The 15,025-nt window shown below is 38.4% G+C and overlaps 1 protein-coding gene across 1 annotated transcript in view; it reads left to right on the forward strand.

Moving 5' to 3' along the window:
* Positions 1-14,140, forward strand: part of RAPGEF6 (Rap guanine nucleotide exchange factor 6) — a 215,657-nt gene extending 201,517 nt beyond the window's left edge. Inside the window, exons 25-30 of the mRNA XM_052644367.1 lie at positions 319-510; positions 3,079-3,216; positions 8,649-8,877; positions 10,360-10,865; positions 13,114-13,404; positions 14,073-14,140. Of these exons, the coding sequence (XP_052500327.1) occupies positions 319-510; positions 3,079-3,216; positions 8,649-8,877; positions 10,360-10,865; positions 13,114-13,404; positions 14,073-14,098 (1,382 nt within the window). The 3' untranslated portion in view covers positions 14,099-14,140. The remainder of the gene's footprint in view (positions 1-318; positions 511-3,078; positions 3,217-8,648; positions 8,878-10,359; positions 10,866-13,113; positions 13,405-14,072) is intronic.
* Positions 14,141-15,025: the final 885 nt, after the last annotated feature.

Raw genomic sequence — 15,025 nt, forward strand, 5'->3', positions numbered from 1 at the left:
TCCTGAGAGCAGTGGCAAGTCATCTGAAGGTTTGTGCAGGGCATTTGTAGAAGGAAAGTAGCATTATCAGCTCAGATTTTCATGATGGAAAGGTCATCATGCTGATGTATGGAGAATGGCTTGAAGGCATGCTAGAATTGATAGAGTGAAAAGAGCATTTCAACAGTATAAATGAGAAGATGTTAACTGCTTGGGTCTCAAGTGCTTCAGGGCTTTGGTGCACACATGCCCAAGTTTAGGAGCCACACCACGAAAACATCCCACATAACTTGGCCTTATAAAGTACAGAGGTATGTTTTTGTTACTCTCTCCTATTAGTGACCAAGAATTTAAATGAGAAAAAATCAATGAAGTCATCAGAAATGTCTCCGGTGCCATTGAGGTCAGCTGGCCAAACAACTAAAGCTCATTTGCATCAGCCCCACAGAGTAAGCCAGGTGCTTCAGGTGCCAGCTGTAAATTTGCACCCTATCAGGAAGAAGGGCCAAGGAAAAGACCCTGCCACATTGAGTGAGTATACACAATTAATACTGCATTCATTTAACTGAAATTTCCAGGCGAGTTAGTTTGGAAAGTAATTATAAATGCTTTGGAGATCTGCTGTCATGGTTTGTGTAGTATAAGCAGCACTCATGAGTCAAGAAATACTTCTTTTTGGCTATAAGTCTGATGACTGCATGCATATTTTAAATGTTGATGTGGGAGTTCCTATAATATCAACCAAAAACTTATTTTTACTTGAGTACCAAGGGCTTACTGCATTTAATGGTATATATACTCAGTTATCTAATGAAAATGCAACCTATGAGAATGAAATTGCTTATTTATTAAAAAAAAAAAAAAGCCTGTATGTTGGTTTTTCATTAATGACCACTTATGAAAACCTAGCTAGGAGACAAGAAAGAAGCAAGGGTAAAATACACAAAGTATAGGCCACACTCTTTTTTCCTCTGTTGGACCACGAGATGTTGTCCAAATTACTTTCATTTCTTGTTTTAGCAGTATCACTATTTTAGCTTTCAGGTGGAAAGCTAGATTACATTTGGTTTCCAACATTATTATTTAGCCCATGCATTATACATAGAATATACTCAGTAGAACCTTGAGAATTTAACTTGATTTTGCTTTGAAATCCAAAGGTAAATAAGGAATTCCTCTTCCTTTGCCAGGTTTTTAGTCTGGTGGTAAAGACATTCACATAAATAGATAACTTCAGTATATGTGATGTGTCCACTATTACTGCAGGAGCATGTATAGAGCATAGAAAAGAATAAAAGAGAGTGGGCTCTTAGGGTTGAGAGAGGTAAGACAGTGCTCTAGAGAAGACTTTTTGGAGGTAACACCGAAGCAGAGTATTAAAGGTTGACTAGGAAGGAGGAGAAGGAAGTGGCAACCCACTCCAGTGTTCTTGCCTGGAGAATCCCAGGGACGGGGGAGCCTGGTGGGCTGCCATCTATGGGATCGCACAGAGTCGGACATGACTGAAGTGACTTAGCTTAGCTTAGGAAGGAGGTAATTAAGCAAAAATTCCAGAGAAGTTGCTTCACGCAGAGGAAGAATTTGATAGCTACATGCAGCTACAGGTGATTTATTCTGAGTACAAAGCTGCAGAGTGTTGAGGGACAATAATAATTAATGCTAACACTTAGAGAACACTTACTGAATGCCAGACACAGTTCAAGTGCTTTTACTATTTTATGTATATATGTTCATTGAATCTTAAGAACTCTAAAGATAAAGAATACTCTCATTCCATAGAAGATCGAAATAACTTAAAGCATCCTCAGTAAGAGATGGAACTGGAAGTTGAGCTCAGGTTAACTGGCTCAAAGTCCTTACGTTTAACACTGTACTAAACAAACAGTGTCCCAGGATGAAGAGAAGTCAAGCCACAGACATGCCAAAATTAGAACATGACATGCTGAAGGAAAGTTGTCAATAGATACCTATAGGAAGCAGTTTGAGCAAGGCAGGGTCTGGTCCAGTTTATGTTTGAGGAGGTGTATAGTAGGAAAGTGGCGTGAGATTGGAGATGGGGAGTCTGAGTGGAAAGCTGATATAGCAATGGGAAGTTGACCAAAACCTGATCTAGTTTGGTGACTGTGGATATGAAGAGAAAATTGGATGCAAAATGGGTGAAGTTGATTTGGTGATGAGAATGAGAAATGAGAGTAGTCTAACTCTGATTTCTTACTTAGACGTCATCACCTGAGAGGCAGAATAATTTGTGCCAGGTAGCCATCTTCCTTCTTCCTGTAATATGCCTATTAGTTATGTGACAAATATATTAAAATGGCACTTCACTAAGAGTAGTGTTAGTATACCAAGTTTTAAATTTTTTCAGTATTAAAGGAGTGCTTGTTACTATGCTGGGTACTCATCAGAGTTGGGCTTTCTTTACTGGTTCAACAGTGGAAACATTGGTAAGTTTGACCTACGCCGAAAAGGACCAGCTGTTGGACAAGAGTGATGACAGAACTTTGCAGGAATGTTTCCAGTAGGCTCCATACTCTTTTCCTATAAATTCATGATTGTTTCTGTTGTCTACTTCTCTCCTGTAGTGTGAATTTAGTGCTCTTGAAAAGGGCTGGACTGGCAGCCCTGCATCTTCTTCTGTATCCCCACAGCACAGATGCACCACAGGTAGTGACAGTGCCAACATCCCTCTGCTGCCCCTGCCACATGCCTCACCCTGACTTGGAGAGGCCACCTCTAGAGGGGAAGGAAGAGTCTGAATCCATGCATTCTCTATTGAGACTTCCAACACGTGTGTCAGTGGTGGGGGGTGGCACACTATACCCAGACTGTTAAATCCATGTCCCTTATGCCGCACAACAAGCAAAGAAAGAGCTATTCTAATCTGATCTGTGCTGACTGGCTGAATTTGAACAAATGACCTAGAGGTGAGAATCTCTGTGTGCCATTACCCAGTCATTTAGTCCCCGTTTGTCATGTACGCATTTCAGTTGACTGCACTAGCCATTGTGGATCGTGGCTTTAGTTATGTAGTAACTGAGGCAACTGTAGACATTTTAATTGTGAAGTGATGCTTATTTACCTCTTTGATTTCATTTTTAGGTGCAGGTTTACCTCAGAAAGTTTTAGGAACAGCTGAAGAAGTAAGTGGTGGTAAGAAACACACAGAAGATACTATTTCTGTGGCATCATCCTTACATTCCAGCCCTCCTGTGTCTCCTCAGGGTTCCCCCCGCAAAGGTGAGGGAAAACACTTTGAGCTCTTGTCAACACCAGAACAACACTGTGGGGCACACAGTTTGCTTTTGGTCTATGGTGATAATATTTAGAAAGTACGAAGAAAAGTGAAGCTCACAATACCTCCTGACTTCTCCTGTTTTGGACTGCATCATTTCGATGGCTTCCAGGTGTTACGCAGCATGGAGCCAGGGCTCCTGCACTCAGAGTGCGGTCCTTCTTTGGTAGAGGACAAGCATAGATAAGAATGAAGGCAGAAGTCAGTTGTTTTGGTCTGTGCAGATTCTTGATGTTGTTATTCAAATTACCGATTAATTCAGATAATTCTATGAAGTATTTTAAAGTAAGAATTTCTTTAGGAAATTGTTTATAACCCATTTACAAGATTTAGGAAATGAAACTAATATTTAGGGTAATACATTCCTTTCTTTCTAATGGAGTGTTACTGCTACCTTTTTATTAATCAAAATTTACAATAATCTGCACAGTACCCTTGTGGATTTTTACATTTATGCTAATATAGAACCTCGAGTTAAAAAAAAATGTGAAATTTCTCTTGTTTGTTTACCTATATTTTCATAACTCAGACCGAGGCTTTGCTCTTTTTATTTTCTGACTAGCCTGGGTAGTATGAATGTAAGATGCCATTTCACACCAGCTCCAAATGTAGCATTCTAAATAATGTGTGTGTTTCTTCCACTTGCCCCTCCACATTCTCTGTGTACCCTGGTGAAAAGACTCCTTAGTTTCCTTAACCGGAAACTAGTTGAATTGGATTTGGTGTATATGCATGAACATGATTTGTGGGAATTTCACAGATGTAAAAGATTTACATCTTTGAATAATCACAGTACAGAATAGTACATGGTCAGAGGGAGGACAAGCTTATGAATTCTAGCAGGAAGGAAAACTTGAAGAGCTTTCCTTAGCTCCTGTGTTCTAAGTTTCCTTTCACTTTTGAGGGTTCTTTTTTATTTTTGCTACCTCTGTGACAGCAGTGTGGTACAGTGATGTCAGACCTTAGTTTGATTCCTGACTCTGTCCCCGGTCATAGCTGTGTTACTAGAAACAACAGATTTATAAGGTCAGGTCTTCTGTCTGCAAGATGGGGTAGGGACCACCTATTTTAGGGATCTTATTTAAAGTTTAAATGAAATAATACCTGTAATGTCTGATAGATGGTGGGTGTTTAGTAAGTTGGAATTTCTCTTCTTTATCACTGCTGCCACACCAGGACAATATAACTCCATTACTGACCTTCTTCACATAGCTGAGACTGGCTAGAATTTTCTTTCAGATTTTACTAAGAAAAACTTAGTAAAAAATCACATAGGACATGTAAAAGTATTCACGATAGATGTGTTTATAAAGCACAGTTTTCTGTTCCTGTTGTATGTAGCTTGTGTATGATTTAGGAAAGTACACAGATCTCTTTCCTCTCCAGTTGTGTGTGTTTCCTGGCCAGAGTATCCCTTGTGTGTGTGTGAAAGCACTCGTCACTCAGTTGTGTCTGACTTTTTGCAACCCCATGGACTGCAGCCTGTCAGGTTCCTCTGTCCAAGGAATTCTCCAGGCAATATCGAGTGGGTAATCAGGTCCCAAGGATTGGGGCTGGGAACAGTGCCTTATTCACACACATGGTCCAGATGAACAGTGTTTGTATGCTTTTAATGCTCTTTCACGAACACCTTTACACCCTCCAGTGGTCTCGTTATAGACAGTTCTCTAACCGGGAAACTAGTTGAATTGGATTTTGTGTTTTATGCATCAGTGTGACTTGAGGGAAGAGGTCAAGAACAGGAATTCCCCACTGCTTTTATTCCCAACAGAAATCCATTTTAACCACTGGAATAGAGAAGGCTTCTCTCTGTTGTATCTTTCAGTGGGTGGCCAACAATTGATCATGATATTTATAGATTTGTGACCATGATATTTATAGATTTGTGAGAAACATAGTGATGTTTCAAAGTCTTAGAAATCTGAAGAAAGTCTTTTCTTCAAAACTATTTCTGGTGGTTTATTTCCATAGACAGATTTTTGCCAGTGGTCAGTGATTGCACAAAAATGCCATTAAACTAAAAGTATTAGAATTAAACTAATGCCATTAAACTAAAAGTTATTAGAATCTGTTCTTGGTTCTTGCTATGCTTTGAAATAGTTCTTTGTTTTCTAACAATTGAGAAAATAAGCCAAAATTTTTTTTCAACTAAAAAAAAGAGAAAAGGCCTACACTCATGATTTTTAACAGGAGAATTTAAACAAAGAATTGAAAAAGTGAGACGTCAAGAGGCCTTAACCTTTATCTTCCCTGATGCTTAAGGCAGAGAACCTCTCCACCTTGGAGAGAAAATTGGATCAGACATTGTGCTTTATAAATACATATATTGTATGTCCTGTTTATATATCTTGCCTGATTTTTGCTTCTATACACGATTCAAGTCTAAAAGAAGAAAGAGACTCTGATGAAGTCCTGTCTAATTTTTGTTAGTAGAATCTGCCTGGAAATTCTAGACATAGTTACTTTCAAGAAATATTTCTGGTTATTGGGTACTCTTGTCATATTTTAGCTTATGATTTTAGCAGCTTGGGGTTACTTTCAGCAGTTTTTTATTACCAGCTTATTCTAATCAAAGTAACCTTTCTCCTGTATTCTGTCTTATTTATGCTATGTAGTAGAGACTCTATGTAGTATAAGTATGTTACTAAACTTTAGTTTTTCAGATATTGTCAAGATGTTAAAATTTTTTGATAGTAAAATGTTATATAAACCAGGTAAATTGTGATTAATTGGAAAGAATTAATTGACCATGACAGGGTTTTTGCATCTCTCCCTCCAGTTGGCAGTATCCTATCTGATCACAGCATCCTGCTGCGCCTCTCAGGGTCTTCCTCATCCCCTCCCCGTGAGTCCAGCACCAACATCAGTGGCCAGAGCTGCCCCGGAATAGGTGGGGTTTACTTGCAAAAGAAAATCCTTCAGATTACCAGGAGCACAGCCAAAAGAACAGACAGGACTGAGAAGGCCACTGAGGAGAATAGAGACAGGACAGGCTGTGAGAACACAGCCAGAAAAAGAATGACATCCCCGTTTAGAAGATTTAGGGAAAGAACTCTTTCAAGGGAGAGACTAGCCAACACCAGAAAAGAGGACGCAGATCACAATCAAGCTACAGAAAGCTGTGAGAAAGAGAAGGATGTTGGAAGCAACATCAAAGATGAGAAAGGGAGTGACGTCTTCAATTCAAATAGCCGAGGCAACAGTAACACTTTAAACTGCTTCTATACGCGATTCACGTCTAAAAGGAGAAAGACACTCTGATGAAGTTCTTTACTTAATTTTAGTGTGAAATTTGTTTTCATTTATTAATGTAAATGTAGCTTAAATTAAGTCATTTTTCAAACAAGGCTGAGGCAGCCAACCTACTAAAATATTTTCTCTGAGCATTTTATGGATTAGTATCCTCCAGCAACCAAATCGTATTCATTTAAAGTGCCTTATTTGTATGTATGTTATTTTGCTAATGTTAGTAAACTTAATATTCTCATTTTCTGTGGTTGGCTTTATTTTCTACTGGTAACAGCTGGGTCTGTGAGTGCAGCAAGTAGAGGAGGCTTTCTAGGAACCAGTATTTACTTTTACATTAAAACCCTGGTAATGATCTGATCAAAACCTTTGCGTTACATAAGTGTGTTGCTTTCTTATTACTGCAACTACGTTATAAGCTAAAGAGAAGTGTTTGGAAGGCAAGAAACTATATAATATCTTGTCCACGTAAACTTTTTGTTTTAATCATCCACTTTTCATATACACTCTGGTCAGAGGAGGAGGAGATAGTCTAACCTGGCAAGTTAAAAAAAATATGAGAGACTTGTTTTAAAAAAATACAGTTAGTGTCCCACTGCAGACCTCATAAATTTGAATTGCTAGAAGTTGGCCCAAGAATGTGTATTTTAATAAGCCTTCCAGATGATTCTTAAAATTAATTATATTTGAGAAATACTGATCTAACAGACATAGGAATGAAATTATTTTTAAAACAGTAAAGCAAGTCTGTGCCCCAGGATAAAAGAATAGTGACTTTTTCTTTTGAGGAAGAATTTTTTAATTTTGTTTTTAATTTACCACATCCATTTTCTTGGTCCTCTTGAAAATTGACCCATCACTTCATGAGGGACACTGAGGAATAGCAGTGATCCCATGATCAGAGAACTGGGGAGGAGTCAAATGATTGACTTGTCTTGGCTTGTCCTGTGCCTGGCACGCATTTTCTGAGTCTTAATTTTTCTTTTTTGAAATAGTTAATGAAACTACTTAATTAGGTTATTGATTAACACATTATTTGGTTGTTGAACTATGTGTGAGTATAGAGGCTATAGTTTTTGAGGTTTCTAGGAATGGACCCAAAGGTCTAATAGAACCATCTAATAGAACCTCATTCTCATAGTGAACCAGAAGATAATTGCTTGCTTCTTTGCGACCTACTCCTTGCTGGGATTACTACAGCATTTTCTTTTACTTCACAACAACAGAAGTTTGGCACTTTTCTAACAATTACCAAAACAGATGACTGAGTACATTAAGTATCACTCTGCAGATTTGATTTTGGATCCTTCTACTTTACTCCATCTTCACCCCTTCATTCCAGAAAACGCTAAAGAAAATCTCTCTAGTTATATCTGCTGTGCAGTAAGTCATAGAACTAATTAAAACAGGTAGATGCTGGTTTTTTTCATGATGCATTTTTCTAAATCTGTCAGTTCAGCTGTTTAATACTCTGCTAAATTGGTGAAGAAAAAGGAAACTAGGTATAAATTAATACAAATCTAAAACAATTTCTTTACAAATACTAAAACAAGTGGCTTTCAGCTCGGGCAAGACTTCTTAGGTGACTAAAGCAAAGTATCTAGGGTAAGTATTTGCAGTTTGAAAAAACAAATTATTTCCCTTGAGTCCTAACTCCCCTTACATACCCCCAGCCCAAGGTGGTATTTTGAACACTTAAGTCAGGCCTTGAAATATTTATGTTAATCATAGGGGAGGGGACATAGAGTTAAGAAGAAGCTGAGACGTTCAGGATGTCTTCTTTCTAATGTTCTGTAATATATTTAATGCCTCTTATTCTATTAAATGCTTGTAGCTCTGTGAGAGCCAGGGGCAGATTTACCTTTGAACTAGTTTTCCCAGTAATACTGTGTTTTAATGTTCTGCTTCTTGAATTTTGCATTAGATTGGTGCCATGAAGTTAGGTAGGTGAATGGATATGTAAGGGGACATGGATAGAAGATTGGCACCATTGCTTCTGCGTAGATGGAAATTGACACTGATACTCACTTTATGTTTCTGTTCTTTTTTATGTTTTTTTAATCCTCTCCCTGACCCTCCCCACTCCAGTTCAGTTGTTCTGTAGTCTGATCCGCTGTCTTCTCTCATTCAGGTTATACACTTATACCATCAGCTAAATCTGACAACTTGTCTGACTCCAGCCACAGTGAGATTTCTTCCCGGTCCAGCATTGTGAGCAACTGTTCTGTTGACTCCATGTCTACAGCTCTACAGGATGAACGGTATTCCTCCCAGGCTGTGGCAGTCCCTGAATCCACTGGAGCATTGGAAAAGACAGAGCACTCCTCAGGGATAGGAGACCATAGTCAGCTTGGCCCTGGGTAAACATCCTTGCCTGTGTTCACATCACGAAACTCAAGCCAAGTGGCCACAGCAAGTAGTGCTCCCTAATTTGACCATGGACGCCCCCGCCAAAGGGGATATCTTATATATACTTGTATGAAAATAAGTACTGTTTTGAAAGATGTGTTGGTGCTCATTTTTTAAGTGTTACCGAAATCACATAACTTACATATCTTTTTGATCCACAAGAATTCCACGTGAAGATGCTATTGGTATGTAGGAAGTGTCTTGCATTCTGGCTGTAAGGTTAGAGACTGCTCGGAAACAGAGTGTGTAATGGGAAGTACCCTCAAAGTGCTATACACACTGTGGACAGATTGGGAGAGGAGGACTAGTCCTTGATCCCTGTTATTGTGAAGTGTGATTTGGAGCATAAGAATTACCAGCTATGAAAAGGCAATCCCCCCCAAAAAAAGTGAACTCTAAATTTCTATTTCGAATCAAACAAAATGGAAGTCTTCAGAAAGCATTGAGAAAGTCGACTGTAAATTGATATTGTTAAATCTGGTATACTTTAAATAGTAAAGCGTTATCATATTTGTAAGGTTTCTAAACTGTGGTTATCTAGACCAGGAATCAGCAAACTTTTTCTGTAAAAGTTAGTAAATACATTAGACGTAGCAAGTGGTAAGGTCTCTGTTGCAGTTGTTCAACCTTGCTCTTGTTGGATCACAATAGCCTTTGACAGTTCGTAAACAAACAGTTTTCCTGTGTCCCAGTAAAACTTTATATGCAAAAGCAGGTATTGAGGCCCAGATTTACCCCCCCGGACTCCACTTTGCAGATCCTGGTCTATCCTCTGTACCAAATATCAGGACTTCACAAACCTTATCCGGGATGAGCGGGTAAAGGCCCATTTAAAGGAGTACAAATTTTAGGCTTTGCAGACTGCAGACGGTCCCTGTCTCAAAATCTTTGGAGTATTTTGTTCTCTTTTCTTTAAACTGTTTAAAAATGTAAAAAAAAAAAGAACCCCATGCTTTGCCCAAGACCATAATAAAACAGTCTTGACTGGATTTGGCCCATGAATGTAAGTTTGAGAACCCTTGCTAGAAATGATAGAACTCATTTAGTAGTAGGTAATTGGGGAAGTCGCTGTTTACTTGGTACCTCAGAGACATGCTGAAAAATAAAACATGGTTCCTGTAATTGAAATTCTTAATTCTGTGTGCATAGAGAGAATCTAGCATTGTGTGACCCAGAATGAAAATGTATACTTAATTTTATTCAAGAAGAATGCTAAGGAAACCTTGCTAAGTATTTGAGTTTCTAGCTAAGTATAAACATTAATGCCAGTAGAAGTTCAGTGATGATTGCTTACAGTGACATTTTTTTCACAAGGTTATGTGGCCATTAAGGACTTGTGATCTGTGTTCTATAGTCTCTTGTTGGCAGTTGATAGAAGGCAGTTTTTCCTTTAAGCCAGTAAATTACTTTTAATTGTGTGTCTCTGATTTTAGGTGGACACTCTCAAAGCCATCTCTGATCAACAAGAGTTTAGCTGTCTCATCTTCTGTGAGCAGTGAAGAGATTTCTCATGAGCACATCATTATAGAAACAGCTGATAGTGGTCGTGGAAGTTGGACTTCCTGCTCAAGCAGTTCCCATGACAACTTCCAAAGTCTTCCAAACCCCAAAGGCTGGGAGTTTTTGAACTCTTACCGACCTACGCATTTGGACGGTCCCATAGCTGAAGTTGAACCCACTGACTGTGAGCACTACAGCTGTCCCAAAGGCTGTTCTCGAACTTGTGGTCAGTGTAAAGGAAGCCTAGAGACTAATCAGATGAGACAGAGTTGGGCTTCCTCTAGTTCTCTGTCTGACACATACGAACCAAACTATGGGACAGTTAAACGGAGAGTGCTGGAGAACACCCCAGCTGAATCATCTGAAGGCTTGGACCACAAAGAGGGCATCGATCCAGTTTATAAAACTGTTACTTCAAGTACAGAAAAGGGCTTGATTGGTAAGTTATGTGTTCTTTGTCATATGTGTGGCATCTAGAATTTAAGTGGTAAACCATGACCTTGGCCCAGAACTGTATTCTTGCAAAATTCCTTTCTCTTATTGTACTCTCTTTCCTCCCTCCATATGCAAATTATTTTCAAAATGTTTATGATTTCTCAAGGGCTTTGGGGCAGATAGTCAAGCCATTTAAAATGAAAAGGGTGACATGAAGTAATTTAATTAGGGAGACAGGTTTATATGTCTGGTTTTGCTTTGGGGATCTTTTTGGTTTCATTAAGAAATATTACATTACTATGCAGTAGTAATAAAGGGATTATTCTCTTTGCTACCTCTTAAATTGTTTGAACCCCTCTTGCTTTGCATACATGGTTAGAAGCTTTGAATCTGATAAAACTTTTAGGTATTACAGGTGGGGGAAAATGTGTGATAAAGAAGTCTGAAGCAGGGACTTCTCTGGCAGTCTAGTGGTCAACACTCTGAGCTTCCACTGCAAGGACCACAGTTTCGATCCCTGGTCAGGGAATTTAGATCGCGCATGCTGCGCAGCATGGCCAACAAAAGCAAAGAAAGAAGTCCAAAACATTTTTCATTATACCTGCTTAGTGCATATTATGCCTGTGCCAACTTCTGTGGTGGATTCTGTTGTAACTGCACACAGCTTTCTTGGTGTATTCTTGTAGTATTTGCCTATCAAATACATTTTCCCCTTTCTTTCTTGAGTTATGTAAGTCCTGGGACATAATAGCACCTGGTTTTCTTTTGTGTGAAGTGACTGTTTTGAATCAATATTATAATCAACTCTTACTTTTATATCATATTGATGGTATCAATTTAAATTACTAAATGTAAAAGATGTGGTTTTTGTAGCATATTTTTTTGCTCATTTCATTATACATTGGGTTTTTAGTTCATTCATTTTTCCAAGGGTTTTTTTAAATTAAAGCCTTTTAGGTAACCACTGTACTGACACGCAAGCATATGTGTGCATGGATGTAAAATCTTTCTCTTATCCATTTGGGAAAATAGATTTAAAATGTTTTTTTGTGTTCTTTTGTTGTTGTTCATTTCTAGTTGACTCTGGGCAAATCTCTTAATGTTCTTCATGCTTGTGTTCTCTTAACAACCTCTCTACCCTCTCCTCATTTCATTCTCCTCAGATGGGAATGGAAATCCTTCTGACTTTGATATTATCTGCAGATTTTACTGGTAGAGCTGTAGAAATTTCAGCATGGATAAACTTGATTCTCTGTAGGGAGGATTTTAATGATCCATTTGAATTTAGTCTCTTCTTATTGCATATAGATTTGTGTTAGTCGCTCAGTTATTTTTGACTCTTCACCAGGCTTCTCTATCCTTGGAATTCTCCAGGCAAGAATACTGGAGTGGGCAGCCATTTCTTTCCCCATGTATAGATAGTGTTTGTATTTTAAAAGTTACTGATAGCATCAAGACATTCAGAGTTACTGGTCCTATGAGTCTTATGGATTGGTCTGAATTTCATGAAACCTTCCTGTTTAACCTATTTCTGGTGCTTTTTGAAGCTTTGATTTAGACTGAGAGTGTACAAACGTAGGGGAAAAGATTTTAAGACACTATTATTTTTAATGCCCACTGAGAAAATCAGAGAAAGTTAACTTAAAGTAGATTTCCTAAAATTATGGTTTTTCTTCTTCACTTAAGCACAAAGCAGAGGTTAGGAATAAGGTCCTAGAAGGACTCAGTTCCTCTCTAAAGTTATTTATATGCCAGCAATGATAACTTATCTACCCTGGAGTGCCAGGAAACTGTGTTTCATGTCAGAGAAAGGGAAAAAGAGCACTTAAGTAGAGGGCCTAAATGTCATTTCTCTGAACATCTCCCCATTAAATGCACTTTAGATATTCAGGATGAATTCGTAAGTGTTTCTGACTCCCTTTGGGGCTGGTGTCCTGAGGAGTCTGTCACGCACCTCTGTGATTTGCAGGCCGACCTGTGAAAGGAAGAAGTTTGTCGTCAGGGTCATCGCTTTCAACTGTCTCGCTGTTTAATGTTTGTAAAACCCAGTGTAATTTATGTATTTTAAACACATTTAAGTATCAAGTTTATTAAGCTTATTGAAAAGTTTTTAATCTACTGCCATTGTGTTCAAATATATTCATTTTGTCAGTTTTTTAAGTTCTGTTTTATCATTGTAATAAGTTTTGTGTTTTTTATTTTCATTTCTTCCGTTTTTTATTAACGTTTCCATTGCTTATTTTTCATGCCAGTGTACTGTGTCACCTCACCCAAGAAGGAGGATAGGTATAGGGAGCCACCTCCCACTCCTCCAGGATACATGGGGATTTCTTTAGCGGACCTAAAGGAAGGACCCCACCTCCACCTAAAACCTCCAGAGTATAGTGTGGCGGTGCAGAGGTCAAAGATGATGCATAACAGCCTCTCTAGACTGCCACCAGCTTCTCTCAGTAGCAGCCCTGTGGCCTGTGTTCCATCGAAGATTGTAATTCAGCCTCAGAGGCATAAACCAGATGTGACTGATGCAGATAGTGAAGCAGATGGTATGTTGACAGACTACCTTAATAGCTCTTAAATAAATTGCTTAACACTTTGAATGATCTTTACTCTGGTATTCATGTAATCAGAAATGTTTTCTTCACTGCTTTAGAAATCTCTGTTTAAAAAAAGAGAAAAGCCTAAATATGATGGTGTGTTTTTGTAAACAGAGAGAATAAGCTTGTTGTTTCTCTGTGCCCGATACCCTTTTTCCAGCTCAAATGGAGTATTCTTATGTTTCAGATGGCAGCTCAGCCAAAAGGGATAATTTTAAAAGACACATGACATTGGTGGAGTTGTATTATATCTTAATGCTTGGGCACTTGAAACTGCAAGTATCACAATGTCAAATTATCTGAAGTCATGCTGTTTGATAGAGTTCCTCTTATTAGCAAAACTTGACTGACTTGACAAAGTTGGCAATAAATGAATTTTATCCTTTTAAACTGTAGTAATAAAGTGGTTACAGAGCACTTTGGAATTCCAATTGATTGTCAGTCTTCAATGTGGTCAGAACTCAAAAACGACATTACAGTAAAATCTGGCCTCTGATGGGATATTTGAGAAGATTTCTTTGTTGAAATTGACTAATTTTCTAAAAGATAACTAGATTGTTAGTTGATCTTTATTAATATGTGGATCTACCACTTAACTGTGTTTCTCTGGTTTTCAGAAAATGAACAAGTTTCAGCAGTGTAGCCTTTGTATTGACCTGGTTGAAGTCTACTGAAAGTCCTGGAAGAAGGAGTGGGCAGAACCATCTCGTGATTCTGCAGGCCGTTGCCAGCCCATAGCACGCTGCTCCTGCTGCTAACCCAGAGGTTTTGTTCCTGTACTCTGAGCAATGAGACAGCCTGAATCATGCTTCCTTTTATTTAATCCCTGCAGATGCATGGTTTCCTCAGCTATGGATGTTGTGCCTGGATACCAGTCTCCGCTTTGCACACCAGATCTGCCTTGGGACCACAGTTACTAGAACAGATTCAAACTCGAGTCCTCCCCATATATATATCACTATAGATTTTCCTTTAACACATTATTTTTAAGATAGTAGAGTGGTAGTATTTTCCAGCCATAGCTTGGGTTAACAGACAAATTCAGAATGTCTGCCAATGCCAAGGATATTTTTATGTATTTGAAAAGTAACTTATTATTTGAAGTTTTCTGGTTTTCCTTGTATTTGGGAGCTCTTGTTAATTGATGTTCACGTTTGAGGCCATAAAACTGTCTCTGATCTGACCAAACAGAAGCTATCTTTACAGGATGATAATACCTTTGACTATATGTAATCATGTATGGCACCAATGCAGTGTGGGTCTGTTTGAATGGAACAGGAATCCTTTTGCTGTTGAGATGTTAGGAAGGAAAAATACTGCCATCTGCTGGTTAGGATTTGGAAAGCCAAATGAAGCTACCACAGAGTCAACAGCCTTTTAGGAAAAGGAGGGGGTATGATGGCATGTGTAGCAATTCTAATTTCCAAAGAATGAAATTTTTATCTTACGTAACACATATAGAAATTCTTTCTGAAGTGAACGTCATGCTCTATCTAACTGTAAGTATAAATCCAATAAATGGAAACTGAGTTCTAGACAGTTCCACTCTGTAGGAACCTGTAACTAAAAT

The sequence above is a fragment of the Budorcas taxicolor genome, chromosome 7 (assembly GCF_023091745.1).
Source record: "Budorcas taxicolor isolate Tak-1 chromosome 7, Takin1.1, whole genome shotgun sequence".
Classification (NCBI taxonomy): domain Eukaryota; kingdom Metazoa; phylum Chordata; class Mammalia; order Artiodactyla; family Bovidae; genus Budorcas; species Budorcas taxicolor.